We start from the raw sequence: 13,594 nt of genomic DNA on the forward strand, positions 1-13,594 counted from the left end.
TGCTTTAGTGCCTTCCTAGCAATGTCCTCTTCCCAATTTTATTTATTTAAGCATAGATCCACAAATAATCATTCTAAGACAGATTTATATTGTCTTTCTTTTCTCCTTCATTGTTCTTCTCCAGAAGCAGGTACACTAAAAGTAAAAAGTAATGCAGAAAGTGAACCCTATCCTTAGGAAAAATGTAGAACTCCTCTACAGGCAGAAGGTGATGAGGACACTCCTAGGAGTAGTAACTCTGGCAGGATGTTATGTTGAGGGTTGAGCATTGAAATCTATGACATTCCATGTGGAAAATAAACGGGCAAAACAAATTTCAAACTGCTGACATCATTCTGACTATATTTATACCACAACAATAAAACTAGTTGGAAAAAAAAATTGAAACAATTTGACCATCAAAATGACATCAATGATGACTGGCTTGTTTTTTTTTAAACAACAAAATCAAATAATTAAGTAAATATATTACCCCAATTATTCTGCTCATATGTGATGAATGACCAACATTTTTCAATTACTCTCAACCAAATTACGTATACAAAAACGCGACCTCCCTAACACTCGCTTATGTTGTTTGCTTGTTTCAGATATTCCCCAACGGAATAAAAGACATAGAAAAACAGAACACCGCCTCGTATGTGTTCTTAGTGACAAGGCTTTTGTCCTGCTTAAGCAGCCAAGTATGCTGTTTACATCATTTCTAACTGCCCAACATCTATGAAGAAATCAAGTTTTGGTTTAATGTGAAAACTGTATAAAATGATAGTCTGCCACCAAGGCCAGCAACCGGGGACGAGCGAGTGAGCAGGAGCTAGTCCGTGCAGGAAGATGTGGCAGCACTAGGCTGACTCAAGATAAGCTTGTCTCCTAAGCATCATGCTGCTGATCTCTCTTGCCCACACAGGGATCCTTTCATCTTCAATATTTGCAAACAGAGGCACATTACTCCTCACAACACCCTTGTGAGCTAGGCAGCTGGTACATGTTTTGGTCCCCCATGTTAATGACAGAAAGATGTTAATGATGGTGATAAAAATGAAAACACATCAAATGGTATCAACACCATCACATCAAGACACCCATAGCTTTCTCAGGGGGTAAAAATGGGAAAGTGGAAACTGTCAGATGTCTCATCTATTTTACTAATACACCGTTGCTAAGATCCAACTAGTTTTGAAAGTCTAACACATAAAGAGTTGAATTATTGCATTGTTCAAAGGGGCAGAAAACTCTCTTGGGAAGTCAAGCATTTATTTTAAGTGTTTGTTTTTTTAATGAAAAACACTAGCAGAGTTGAGAAATGTTCTCTAGATTCCACGGGGTCTCCTGGTGTCTGCTCTTTATCCTAGTGTGAGGAGGAGGTGACATTTAGCTTAGGAGACTGGGTAACCCTCCTGCTGGGAGGCGGAAGGGCCCAAGCAGGACCTTTGCAGAGCCTGGCCCTCAGGGTAAATCAGACAGCTACTGCGGCTGCTTCCTCCCAGGCCCTGGAGAATTTAGGGCCTGAGTGGAAGCGGCTCTTTCTTAAAAACCAAAGTAAAATTGAACAACCTCTCCCCTCCCCCACAAGACCAGATAACACTGATAAAATCAGCGTGATCATGGTTACTAGATGTGCTCTGGGAGCGAGGACCCAGAAAGAGAAGGGGCCTAAGTGCGCGATCCTACAGACTGGCAGGGAGAGTGTCTCTGAGATTTCTCCCATGTTTCAACAAGTCATTTGCCTCCTGGAAGGGGGAGGAAACAGTGAAAGGGCTCCAGTAACCTACGCCATGCCCTTCGCAGGTTGGGGCCTGCGACGAGGCTCCTCGTGCTCCCCAGAGAAGCCCAGGCACTAACCCCGGCAGGGACTCGTGGTGAAGACGGGCGCTGCAGCCGTGAGGAGCCCAGCGCCACAGCACCCTCCTCCCGAGCAGCCCTCCAGAACCGCCTGGCGCCCCTCTCCTCGCTGGCGCTCGCTTCCATCCGCGGGGGAGCACGCTCTCCAACCCCCCAGACGGCCAGCCTCGCCGCTCCGCGCCCCCTTTCCTACCACCTCTCACGAGTGGTGACCCCAGGCCCTCGGGGAAGCGGAGGGTCCCGAGCTGCCCGGGGCAGAGGCAGGGAGGGCGAAAGGCACACTCTCTTTCCTTGCCGGCGTCGTGCAGTGCCAAGGGTTTGGAGCCCCTCGATGGGAGGTGGCGGGGAGGAGGAGGAGGAGGAGGAGGAGGAAGACGGGGGGGGGGGGAGGAAGGGCGCGCAGAGGCAGAGGGAGGCGAGAGGGGGCCCTTGAGGGAGGAGAGGAGGAATGAGGAGGGGAGGAGATGCGCAGGGGAGCGGGCGGCGAGCGAGGGAGAGGAGGGGGAGGCGGAGGGAGGCGGGAGGAGGGGAGGGGAGGGGAGGGGAGGGGAGGGGAGGGGAGGGGAGGGGTGAGGAGGGGGCGGGAGAGGGAGAGGAGTGGGGCGGGCCGGAGGCGCGGCGCTGGCGACGCGCGCTTTCAAGTCTCCGCGCCCCCACCCCCAGCGGCGGGGCGGCCGGGGCGGTGGCGCGGCGTCGCCTCCCGGCCGACCCCTCCCCCGGCCCCTCCCCCGTCCCGGCCCGGCCGCCCCGCCGGCGGCGCTCTGGAAATATGAAGAGACGCTGCAGCTGCGGCGGCGGTGGCGGCCACTGCAGCTGGGAGCGGCGTGCGCGGCGGCCGGGCCGGGACGCGGGGCCGGGCGCGGCGAGGCCGGGACGCGGACGGGGGCCGGGCGCCGACAGCCACCCGACGGCGCCCAGCCAGCGCGCGCCCCGCAGCCCCGCGCCGCGCCCGCCGGGCATGGGGCGCGCCGCGGCCGCCTGAAGCCGGCCTGGCCGGGCCACTCGCGGACTGTGGCGGCGCCCGCCGGGCCCGGCCCGGGCGGGAGGGCAGTCGCGGCCGCCGCGCCGCCGAGCTTCCCGGGCACCGGTCGGAGGCGGGCGAGCGGAGGCCCCGAGGAGCACCGGAGATGTCCTGTCTGCGCCGTCTCCTGCTCAGATACCTGTTCCCGGCCCTCCTGCTTCACGGTGAGTTCCCGACGGCGGCTCGCTGCGAGCTCCGAGCCCAGGGCCGCGCGGAACCCCCGAGGAGTTGGGTTGGGTCGCAGCCCGGTCTGCACTGGCCCCTCGGTGGGTGCGAGGAGAGCCCCACGCCCGCGTGCTCAGCCCGCGGAGGGGGCTGTGCCCAGCTTCCTGGGCTCGGCCCCTTTCCCCCAGCGGCGCCCAGAGCTGCTTTGCTGCAGGACTGTTCTTTCTGGAAGGGGCTGAAGCTCTCCCATGCCACACCTTTCATCTCCAGAATCCATTGCATAGTCTTAGGCGGAACTTTCACCTACTCCGTTGCATTTTCTAACCGTTTGTATGTAGCCTGTCATGAATGGCAGGCTTTGCGAGTCACTTCCACAGTGTCAGGGTGCAGCCGGGCCCTTGATGTGGTCCAAGCTTTCACAAGACTGTAAAGAGAAACTTGTTCATGTAAGGGGGAGACACAGCTCGCGGGTGTTTGTCTGCCTTCTGAGGACTGGAGTTTGTTGCCTGCCTGCACATTGGCTCCCTGCTAAGAGGGTGATGTGGGGTTTTCTCCCAAGTGGGCTGTTGGGTTCTCTGGGTGCAGTTTCAAGAAACAGAGACTCCTAGTAGCCAAGATGTCATCATTAAAACCGTCCTCCTAAGATTCACCAGAACTTGACGCCTTACTTTCCTGTGCCACGTTTTCTCAGGAGTTCTAGTAAACTTTTATAGCTCAAGAACTTAAGCACTTTGAAAGGGTTCCAGGAATTGCTCTGAGAAAAATAAGGCAGAATTGCCTTAGGGTGGGCAAGGCAGCCTTTATGGGAGATGGGGCTGCTAATCATGACAGGCCGCGGCAAAGCGCACTGTGCTGATTCAGGTGTCCTGTCCCTAATGGCCAGACACTGACATTCTGTAGAGTGACCTCGCGGCTCTCCTTCCTCAACACCCACCACAGCCACTCCAAACCTGCAGCTGGCTCCAGCTTCCGAGTGCACTGTAGCCATGACTGAAAATTGGGCTGTGGACCCCCCAGAGGATCAAGGAAAGGGAAGAGATATTAACGCACAAGCTGCTGTGATGCTGTTTTCTTTGTAGTCCTGCCCGGTGTGGGTGGCTCTCGCAGCTCGGCAGGCCTTGTGAACTTGTCTGGCTGGGCCAGAACTGCCCAATTGCCAAGGTGTGCTCGGGGCTCCAGCGATCCCATAACTTTAAAAGTCAGGATGGAAGGCTTGCAGTTCCAGGGCAAAAGAGAGAAGGTATAATTACAGGGTTGGACTCCTAGGCCCATCTGCTTAGAATTACAGAGCAGTTTTAATCTTTGGCTGAAACATGAAACAAATCAGAGCCAATGAACAGATCAAACAGCAGCTGCCACACACAAGAAAAAAGAGAAGAGAGAGATGAAACAGGGAAAATTGTCCCCTTTAAAAAAATCGTAATATCTGTGTAGAAAAAGGTAGTATGGTCAAATGACTTTAAAGTAAAAAATTACCTGAACATTTGTCATAAAAAGATTTTTGTTTGCGTAAAAAATCATTGCCTTTTAAATTACAAAAACTATCTTCAGAGATGCAACCTGGTCTAATTCTGAACATTTTCTTCCTCAACGGAGAGGCAGGGGTTGTAATTATACTTCCTACCTACCAGTCCAAGCTGGGATAATAATAGCTGGCAGGTAACAAGAGCCCAAGTATATCCTCACTGAGGGTCTAGTGTAGCCAGAAATCTCCCAAATTTGAGTATGGAGTCTGCGGTAACTCCCTGGGATCTAGGGGGTTACCTAGGCCACTGGTCCTGGGAGGGGGCTGGGGAGCCAAGGAGTAACCAGAAAGGGCAGTCTGAGCTACAAATGGGAGCACAGTGAAGCCAGGCCATGTGTGTGCTGGCTTTCGTGTATGCACACGTGTGCATATGAAGGGAATATAAGATGAAAAGGGAGTTTTGCAAAGTTTAATTGGGTGATATGGATAAACGTATAAAAAGTCAATCCAATTTCAAAATGAGTCTGCAATGGCAAAATTATTAAAACTAAAGTTGCCCAAAGATCTACTTAAATCCAGCAGGGAGTGTCAAACTTCAGTGCAGAAAATAAACAGAGGGAATAGTTGTTCAAATTATAAATCTTCAAGATTTAAGAAAGGTTTGTCATAATTAGATAGGATAATGTAAAGCACTAGAAAAGAATTGGATATTCTGTCTTTCCTCCCCCCAGACTTTCCCCATACCCCATGAATTTTCCTTGATTGAAGTAGTTTTAACAGCAAATGGGCATTAAACAGCCTAACCTAAGAGAATGTTTGAGGAGTAGGTCCTACTTGACAAATAGGGGTTTTGCAGGCATTTAAAAATTCTATAGTAACAGATGGAGCTTGATTATATATTTAAAAGAAGTTATAAATCTGAAGAAATTGCCTGAAATCTTAGAATGGATTAATGGTTTTTTCCTACAAAGTAGGCATTTTATTTGCTAACCATGTAATACCTTTTGTCTGTTTATAGTAGCAACTTTGTAGGTAAAAGCATATGTTCTATGGTTATGAATGTTCTTGTAATAAACTTTAATACACTTTTTTCAGATACAACTTACAGATTATTTGTTATACCAAAAACCAAGTGCATCCTGTGTGAGGATGCTATAGATACCATTGTTTGGCCTCCAGTCTTTGTTCAGTTTTTTGGCTACTTCTATTTCAATTCATTGCAAGTTATAAATCACCCCTAAATCCTATCAGTGAGTAAATTAGGCTCTGGCAAGACTCAAAGCTCTTGTTTATTTTTGCTATTTTTTAAGACTGTAAATGTAGAGACCCACGTTCAAAATTTGATGGCATAAAAGTATACATGTCAGTTTTACTTCCCTCCCCTTCAAATTCTGAAAACAATTGCATTTCTTAATCCAAATAAAGCCTATTGAATGTCACGAAGGTATGCAGCTGGAAGATGTCCATTATCACTGTTTTCTTTGCTTAGATAAAAGCCACAAAAGTTTCAGATGTCAAATTCTAAAAATCATTCAGCTCCAAAAACACCGATTAGCATAAGGTCTCCAGAACAAGTCGGACTTTAATGCACAGCGAAATGCTAATTCTTTTTGCTAATGGAAGCGTTTGATTTTAAGTTTTGGAGCTGACATTGGGAGAAATGTTCTATTCCCAAATGCAGTTTACTTTTGCAGAATTCATTGACTTTTCTGAGAGGTAAAGGTTCTTTCAGCTCTTTGCTTTCATTTGAGCTTATTCTGTCAAAACTTTAAAAAACTGTGTAGATTACCAAATGAGAGCTTACCTGACAAAATGTGAGGGAACATTTAAATAGGGTAAAATAGAAATCTTTGAAATACCCTTTTACTGAAGACAGTTTTTGTAACCACGACAACATTGTCTTTCCTGCACTTTTTTTCCTTCTTAGTCATAGGAAGAAAATGAAATCTTGTAAAGAAACATGACTCATCTATACACAACAGGGGCAAGGGGCTTGACTTAGACAGATGTTAAATATTCTCTTGTTCAATAAATTGACTTGCCTCAAACATGTGGCTAAAGAGTTTTATAATGGCCATGTTCATTCTTTTTCCCCCTAAATGAGAAGAGAACTAAATATAGGTGGGTGGTATGACTATGTAATTACATACTACTATTTAGGGACAGGCTGATGACAACTTGATATAATCAATCAAGGTGAAGCATAAAACATTTCAGACTAGAAATAGAAAATGATACGTTAGTGATTGTATCCTGAAAGCATACACAGCATACATAGACTTCACCTTGAGTTGAGGTGATGACATAGAAAACAGCAGGGAGAAAAATCTTCTGCCATCCCCTAAGTAGGACTTCTTACTGTGTTGATTTTGTGTGTACAGGCCATTGCTTAGTTTGCTCCAATTTAGGAAAAACATTATTCTGGATAGTCATGTGACAGGTAAGTACATATCTAGGTTAGAGAAAGGATATGGTGTCACTGTAAAATTATTAAGAGTATTCTGTTCTGTTAGTGTTTTCTAGCTTCATTCATTGAGCTAGCCATTTGTTCAATAAGTTCATTTATGAAGGTCTACTAAGTGCCAAGTGCTAGGGACAGAGACCAAGGGAGGATGGCACAGTGTGGTTGATTGTACCAATATACTATTTTCCCTGCTGAGAATTCCACCAACCTGAATACACACACACCACCCACACTCACCCACCTACACACACACACACACACACACACACACACACACACACACACACACACACAAGTGTGCTAAAGTGGGTGGGTGTGGTAGCAATCAGCTGCAGACCCAACAGGCAAACTTTGCAACCTCTGGTTCAGCCCCAATGTTCAGTCTAAGGCCTAAGAAGATGACATAGAAAAGGAAGTTGTTTTCAAATAAAGTTAAATGGAGCCAGGAATTTAAAATCTTGACTTTATTATATTTCTCATAAAGGGAAAATAGTTCTAGATATGAAGGTTTAAAGATTGGTAAAAGCAGTTTTCTTAGCTTTTGTTTACTGAAAAAAAAATTGGAAATAAAACCAAGAATTTGGTAAGCACAGGTAGTAAAATCCAATACTGTCTGTGATACACACATGCTTTATTCTGAAAAATGGAAAGCTCTGTTGGAGATTATCTACCAGTATCCACTTCAAAGCACACATTTACATTAAGGATTGCTTATTTAATTGGGCAGGGCAATTTCATGGCTAAGTAATTACATGCATCTAATCTAATCAGTCACATTTTATGTATCAGGCCAGTTCTAACTTGAGAACACTTTTCTCACTCTGATCATCAAAATATATAGGGCACATTACATAAAATACAGAAACATGCAAAACCTTCTACCCAAAGATAACCGTTATTAATATTTTGACATTATACTTATTTAGCCTCTTTTAAATTAAGGATTTTTTCTTAAGTGTTAGAATACATATATAGAGATTAACCTGATCAAAGATTAGTTTAGTTCCAAGTGTTCTTGAAAATTTATTGTTTCCTTCCCAATGAATTTTACATTTTCTTATGTGTATTTTGGAACTTTTGATTTACCAGTCAGTCTAGATAGGCGAGTAAAAAGCTGTGGAATATATCTATCGATATAATTCAGATTTTTAAAATGTTATTGAAAAATCAGAGACTTGGACATGGAGTATGCTGTCCTTTTTCACTTAGTGTGTCAACAATGGCCCATGCCTAAGACATAACTAAGCACACAGTAGGCACTCAGCCATTTGTTGAGTGAATGAAGGCTGACTCAGAAGGCCAGCAGGCATTGCCCTCTTCCCTCTGCCGCTCTCTTCTGAGGCTTGTGTCTGGAAAGGCTTGCTCACAGCCCTGTGGGTTTAAGAAGGAGACCTTGTGTGGGAGACTGCGGCAGAAGTACTGTATGTGTTCCCTTTGAAACTGTTCCAAGGACTGCTTTCTGTACACATGATCTGGTAAATTCGAGTGATGTGAACAGTTAACCTGGACATACAGACTTTTATTTAGGGGCATAAAGCTCTGTGTAAATGGTCAACCCTATGCTTCCTTTCATTTAGGGACTCTTTTTTTTTTTTATCATTGGGAATTTTTAGTTTTTTCAACAGTAGACTGTTGTGATTATGATTATATTTAAGATCATTGTACTGTCATTTAAGATTACTGCTGTGGAATAATTTATTCCTTGGGAGTAGTAGTAGAAATCACTTGTGCACACACTCAGGGGCACATACTACACACGTGTGAATAAGCCCCCCAGACCTCCAGGATCTCATTTAATGCACTGAAAGTGGTAATCTATAAAATTGTACCCTAAAGCCCATAGAACTTGATTTGTTTCTAACAGGTGAACAATTCCCTTTCAGAGTTTACTTTTTTCTCTGACATCCCCTTTGTCATAATGATTTTATCTGGGCCCAGGCCATAGGACTCCTGGTGTATGAGACCCTTTTATGGTGAAGTCATTTTGATAACCTCCTATTGGGAATTCCTCTTGACTGGCAACAGTACTATGGAGAGTTTCCAGTTTAGTTGGTATCATGGACTGACTATTAGGTTCACAATAGAGTGCCTCTGTACCTGTATAGTGCCAGCATTTGATCAAATGAGGTCATATATACATAAAGTGAATTGTCAAGTGTCATACCAGCTTTAGTTATCACTATTATCATTTTTAGTTTATATGGGGGAAAGAAAGGCACGTAGTTGATGACTTACCCAAAGCCACCTTGAAGATTAAAAACTCATAGCCATTTTGTTACTGACCATTTGTTTTTTCTTTGAGATACTGTTTTTCCTGGATTCATTTTCAACAAAATTTTAGTTGAATGGGAACCCCAACACTTAGATCCTTCAATTAATGAAAACATCTGGAATCCTCAATTAATCAAAATGTTGATGTTATTTATGTGTACACTCATATACATAGCATGCACCTTCTCACTCTTGTTTTATAAGTAAAGTCAGGGGAAAGAATCTTTCATGGCCTCCCCAGTATTGTTACCTATTCATTCCATACCCCTCTATCCACAGCACCATCCTACAGGGACTGATGTTCCTAATGATGACCTTGAGCCCCTTTATGAACCTAAATCATCAAAGAAAGATCATAATGTCAACTGCATTTGATATAAAATAGCAAAAGTTTCAACAACCAGATATTGTGATTAACTAACACTTCCAGTTACACAAATAATCCAATTAAGTGGAAGAGTTTAAAGATTATGATCATATATAAGCACATTTATTATTATAAATTATAAGTGTATGCTCACAGGAATTATTATTAGCTGCCATCCTTGAGTTTTGCAGGATGATTGATTTATGCAATTTAAGATATATTAAAGTAGGACATATAAATATTTTACAAAAGTTCCTTTTCAGATGTAGTGCTAAATTAGTGTAGCTTACTTGCTTGCTTGCTTCCTTCCCTCCTCCACTTCCTCCTCCCTCCCTTCCTTTCATTTTTAAAATATAACTTTGGTAATACTTCCCCACCTCCCCCAAGGTTCAGTACTTCTCAAGACTACAGAGAAGGTTTACTATTATATACTATCTGTTGAAAGCAGTTCCCTTCTTATCTTTCTCATTTATTTGACCAAAAATGATATGACTGAACCATTGCAGTTGCCTCATAATTTCATAATTGATTGTCCTGCTTCCAGTTTGTCTCCCATACCCCTCCAAAAAAAGGAAAAGCAATCTTTGCAAAATGGAATTCTTGTCATGCCGTTATAATGCATAAAATCTTCTCGTGGATTCTCTGCACCTTTCCAGTGTAGTCTCCACTCAGTGCGACACCTGTGCATGGTGCACTTGATCATGGCTCCACCTGCCTCTGACCTCATCCTGGACCACCCTGTGTTCTTTCCACCCTGAGCTGCTAAATATCCCGTTCTTCCTACACGAATCTCTTCGTCCTGCTTCCTTATGTTTGAATGTGCTGTGTGCTCTGCCTAGACCACTTCTATTGAGTCTTCAAGGCATAGGTGCCTTTTCATGAACTTCCCTGGAAGGAATTCAGACACTTCACCCTCTGTGTGGAGTCCGTCTACAAAGCCATCTGGTTTCTCACCCGACTGACACTCCCACGGGCATCTGTGCTCTGTGCCTAGAACCGTGCCTGCCTGTTCAGAGCATGCTTCCTGTTTGAATGAATGATGTGCTAGTTTCAGCCTCAGATTTGGGGTTGACATATTCCAGGCAATGCAGCAAACATGAGGGTCCCTGGTTGGCCAGAGGTCTAAGGCTGGTCTCCTTGGAGGGGACACCATGGCTGCTCCTCGAGAAGGAAGCCTTGAAGCATAAGGTTTCACTTTTGTGCTTGGCCTCTCCTGCAGCAAACAGCCTTTTCATTCCCAGCCATTGAATACAACTAGTGCTCCTAAGAAGGCCCTACACATTCGCCACAGCAAGACGATCCAAGTAGATATTAGAGACCACGCACAACGGTTGACTGAGGACCTGAAACAGTTTCTCCTGCTTTACCCCATTTAATTTTGCTCTTTAGGAGTAATCAAGGTGATGGCTATTTTCAGGGAAAAGATAAAAAAAAAAATACCAACCCCATTTTTCCATATTAAAAATACAATATCACTCTAGAGTGAGCCCTCAATCACCATATCCTGGTGAACTGTGCCACCTGTGGAGTTCTGTGGCCGCCCACGTGGGTGCTCTTGCTGTGCTGACAGCCTGGCTAGCTTCCTGAGCTTAGCTCGTTGTAATAAGACCAGTAGCAAAATGGGAGTTTGTCTCTAGAAACCGTAAGCAATTTAATGCTAATTTTAACAGCTTTCCAATGACTTGCATGTTCGCGGTTCTTGGATTTTATTTCTTCCACCACTGCTTAGGCAAAAGTATGCAACTCTAGTCTCACGAATGACCCACACGATGCTAACCACCACTCCTTCTCCTCTGGCTCTGAACTTCCCGGCCTCCTGCCCAGAGCCCTCCTTCGTCATCCTATTCTTGTCCTTTGACATATAGGCCAGGGAGACCTTGAGAGCCTCAGACTTAAGACATCTTTGTCTTTGTACTCCTGGCCCCTAAAATATACAAAGTAATAGTTAATAGGTATTTGTTATACTGACAACCACAGAGCCTGGTGCTTTGGGCCCCACTGTCGTCTTCATGGAGGGTCATTGTTTAACTTTGCCTGGGAGCCCCTGTGTCTTTATTCTGTGCACTTTGTCTTCCTCAGAGCCCAGAGTGAGATCTGACTCTGGGTGACTTTCATCATTATTTTAACTGTTCTGTTAGTTAGAAGGGACTTTTCAAGGGTGCTCTAAGAGCCTTATTACTACTTCAAATAATAGCAGCTAACATGGAATGAAAGGAACTGGACTAAACTGAGACCGACCTTAATACAGCTGGGTGATGCTGTTATCCCTTCATTACAGATGAGGAGCCTGTGGCTTGGAGAGGTTAAGTAATTTGTTTAAGGTCACAGTGCTAATAGTGTATGTCATTGATTGCAAGTTACCCATTTTTTTTTTCTGAGATCTTTGCAGTGGGTATGCCCTTCTTGGTGCCTGGGAGTTCCAGTCCCTGGTGGCCTGCAGGCAGGAGTCATGAGGGGGGACATAGCCTTTGCCTGTGTGGTCCTGGACACAGATGCTCATGTTGTCCTTACATCACTTCCTTTATGTGCATCTTTGGTACTCATGTCTTGAATTTAGTTGCACACAGTCTGGTTTTGAAAATCAAGAGAGTAAACTTTGGAGTCAGCATGCTTGGTTTTTTTCTCCATAACTTACTTATAAATTATACTCTATGTCAGCACTGAAAAGACAAATCACTGTGAAAATCACATAGATCTTGTAACAGAGCATTGGAGTGTTCATTTGACATTAGTGAAGCAAAGATTTGTCACTGGAAGAATAACCTCAATTCCGTATTTTCTCGCACAGCACTAATCGATTTCTTGGAAAGGATGATACCTGCACAAAAAAGGAGGCAGTGTTTGTGTTTTGTTACTGAGATATGTACAGAGCAAACGGATGACCTGTCTCACATGAAGCAATGCCATGGAAGGCAAGAGAAATGACCAGATCTCTTTGAATAGACAAAAGAAACATCTGAGTCATCGTAGACTGATGTGAACAATTCCTGGACATCTCAGCGCTGTTGTTAAGACATTGTGTCATCATTTAAATGCAAATATTTTTTGTCACTGATGATAAAATCATGGTACATCTGAATAATCATTGATGTTGAATTTGATGAAATCCTTCAAGTGGCAGATCCAGTTTCAAACTCAAACAGCCTAGCTCTAGGGATTTCCACATCCACTATACTCCTGGTTTTATTATCTTTATGGGAAAATGTTAGCAGGGTATAAAGGGGCTTACAAATCAAGTTTTAGAACACAGGTTAGTTGATAGTGAGATGATGGCTTCTTTACTGAATGCTTAGTGCCCATATTTAAAGCAGAATCTCTCCCAACTTCCAATACCTGCCAGCCATTTACCTGGTGGCCTTAATTAAAATCTATTTTAAGGTAGCCATAATTGATCACTCCATTGACCTATCAGACAGCAGCAGGTTATACTGTGTTTCATTCCTTGATTGCCTAACAGGGACATGGAGGAAATGCTTACAGTCTTCGAGACAATTGCAACTACTGGGGATGGCAGAGGTGTGAGGAAGAGTTCCCCTCTGCCCTCCTCTCGTTCAGAACCACCTGAGACACCAGCACTGGTGTCAGGCAAATGGGGATTAAAACATTAGAATAGCAACCTCGATCAGAAGACACAGTGTTAATGTGTGTCCATGATAGGAGTGCTCACAGGTCACCCTGAGTGTGTCGAACTTTCCACCTGGCCCAGTGCCACAGCTGAACAACTGGGAGACCAGGTCCTCACAATATTGGGGGGGGGGGAGCTAATCAGAATGCATGTATTTAATATTTTGTAAATAGGCTGGTTTTGGAAAGAGAAAGAAAAATGACTGAATCAAGCGTGCTTGTTTCTTCCTCTGTCTATGTCCATTTCTCTGTAACTCATACTGCTGCACCTGGGGAGGGTAAATTAAGGGAGAGGAGGCATTGCCCAGGATGACCACTCTAGAGGAGATGCCTTCCCTCAGTGGAAATTGAGGCCTCAGGTAGGGAGCCCTCACT

At 44.6% G+C, this 13,594-nt stretch overlaps 1 protein-coding gene across 1 annotated transcript in view; it reads left to right on the forward strand.

The window, feature by feature from the left end:
• The first annotated feature begins 2,810 nt into the window (after nt 1–2,810).
• APCDD1 (APC down-regulated 1) overlaps nt 2,811–13,594 on the forward strand; it is a 33,740-nt gene continuing 22,956 nt past the window's right edge. Inside the window, exon 1 of the mRNA XM_012746274.2 lies at nt 2,811–3,027. Within this exon, the coding sequence (XP_012601728.1) occupies nt 2,970–3,027 (58 nt within the window). The 5' untranslated portion in view covers nt 2,811–2,969. The remainder of the gene's footprint in view (nt 3,028–13,594) is intronic.

The sequence above is a fragment of the Microcebus murinus genome, chromosome 17 (assembly GCF_040939455.1).
Source record: "Microcebus murinus isolate Inina chromosome 17, M.murinus_Inina_mat1.0, whole genome shotgun sequence".
NCBI lineage: Eukaryota > Metazoa > Chordata > Mammalia > Primates > Cheirogaleidae > Microcebus > Microcebus murinus.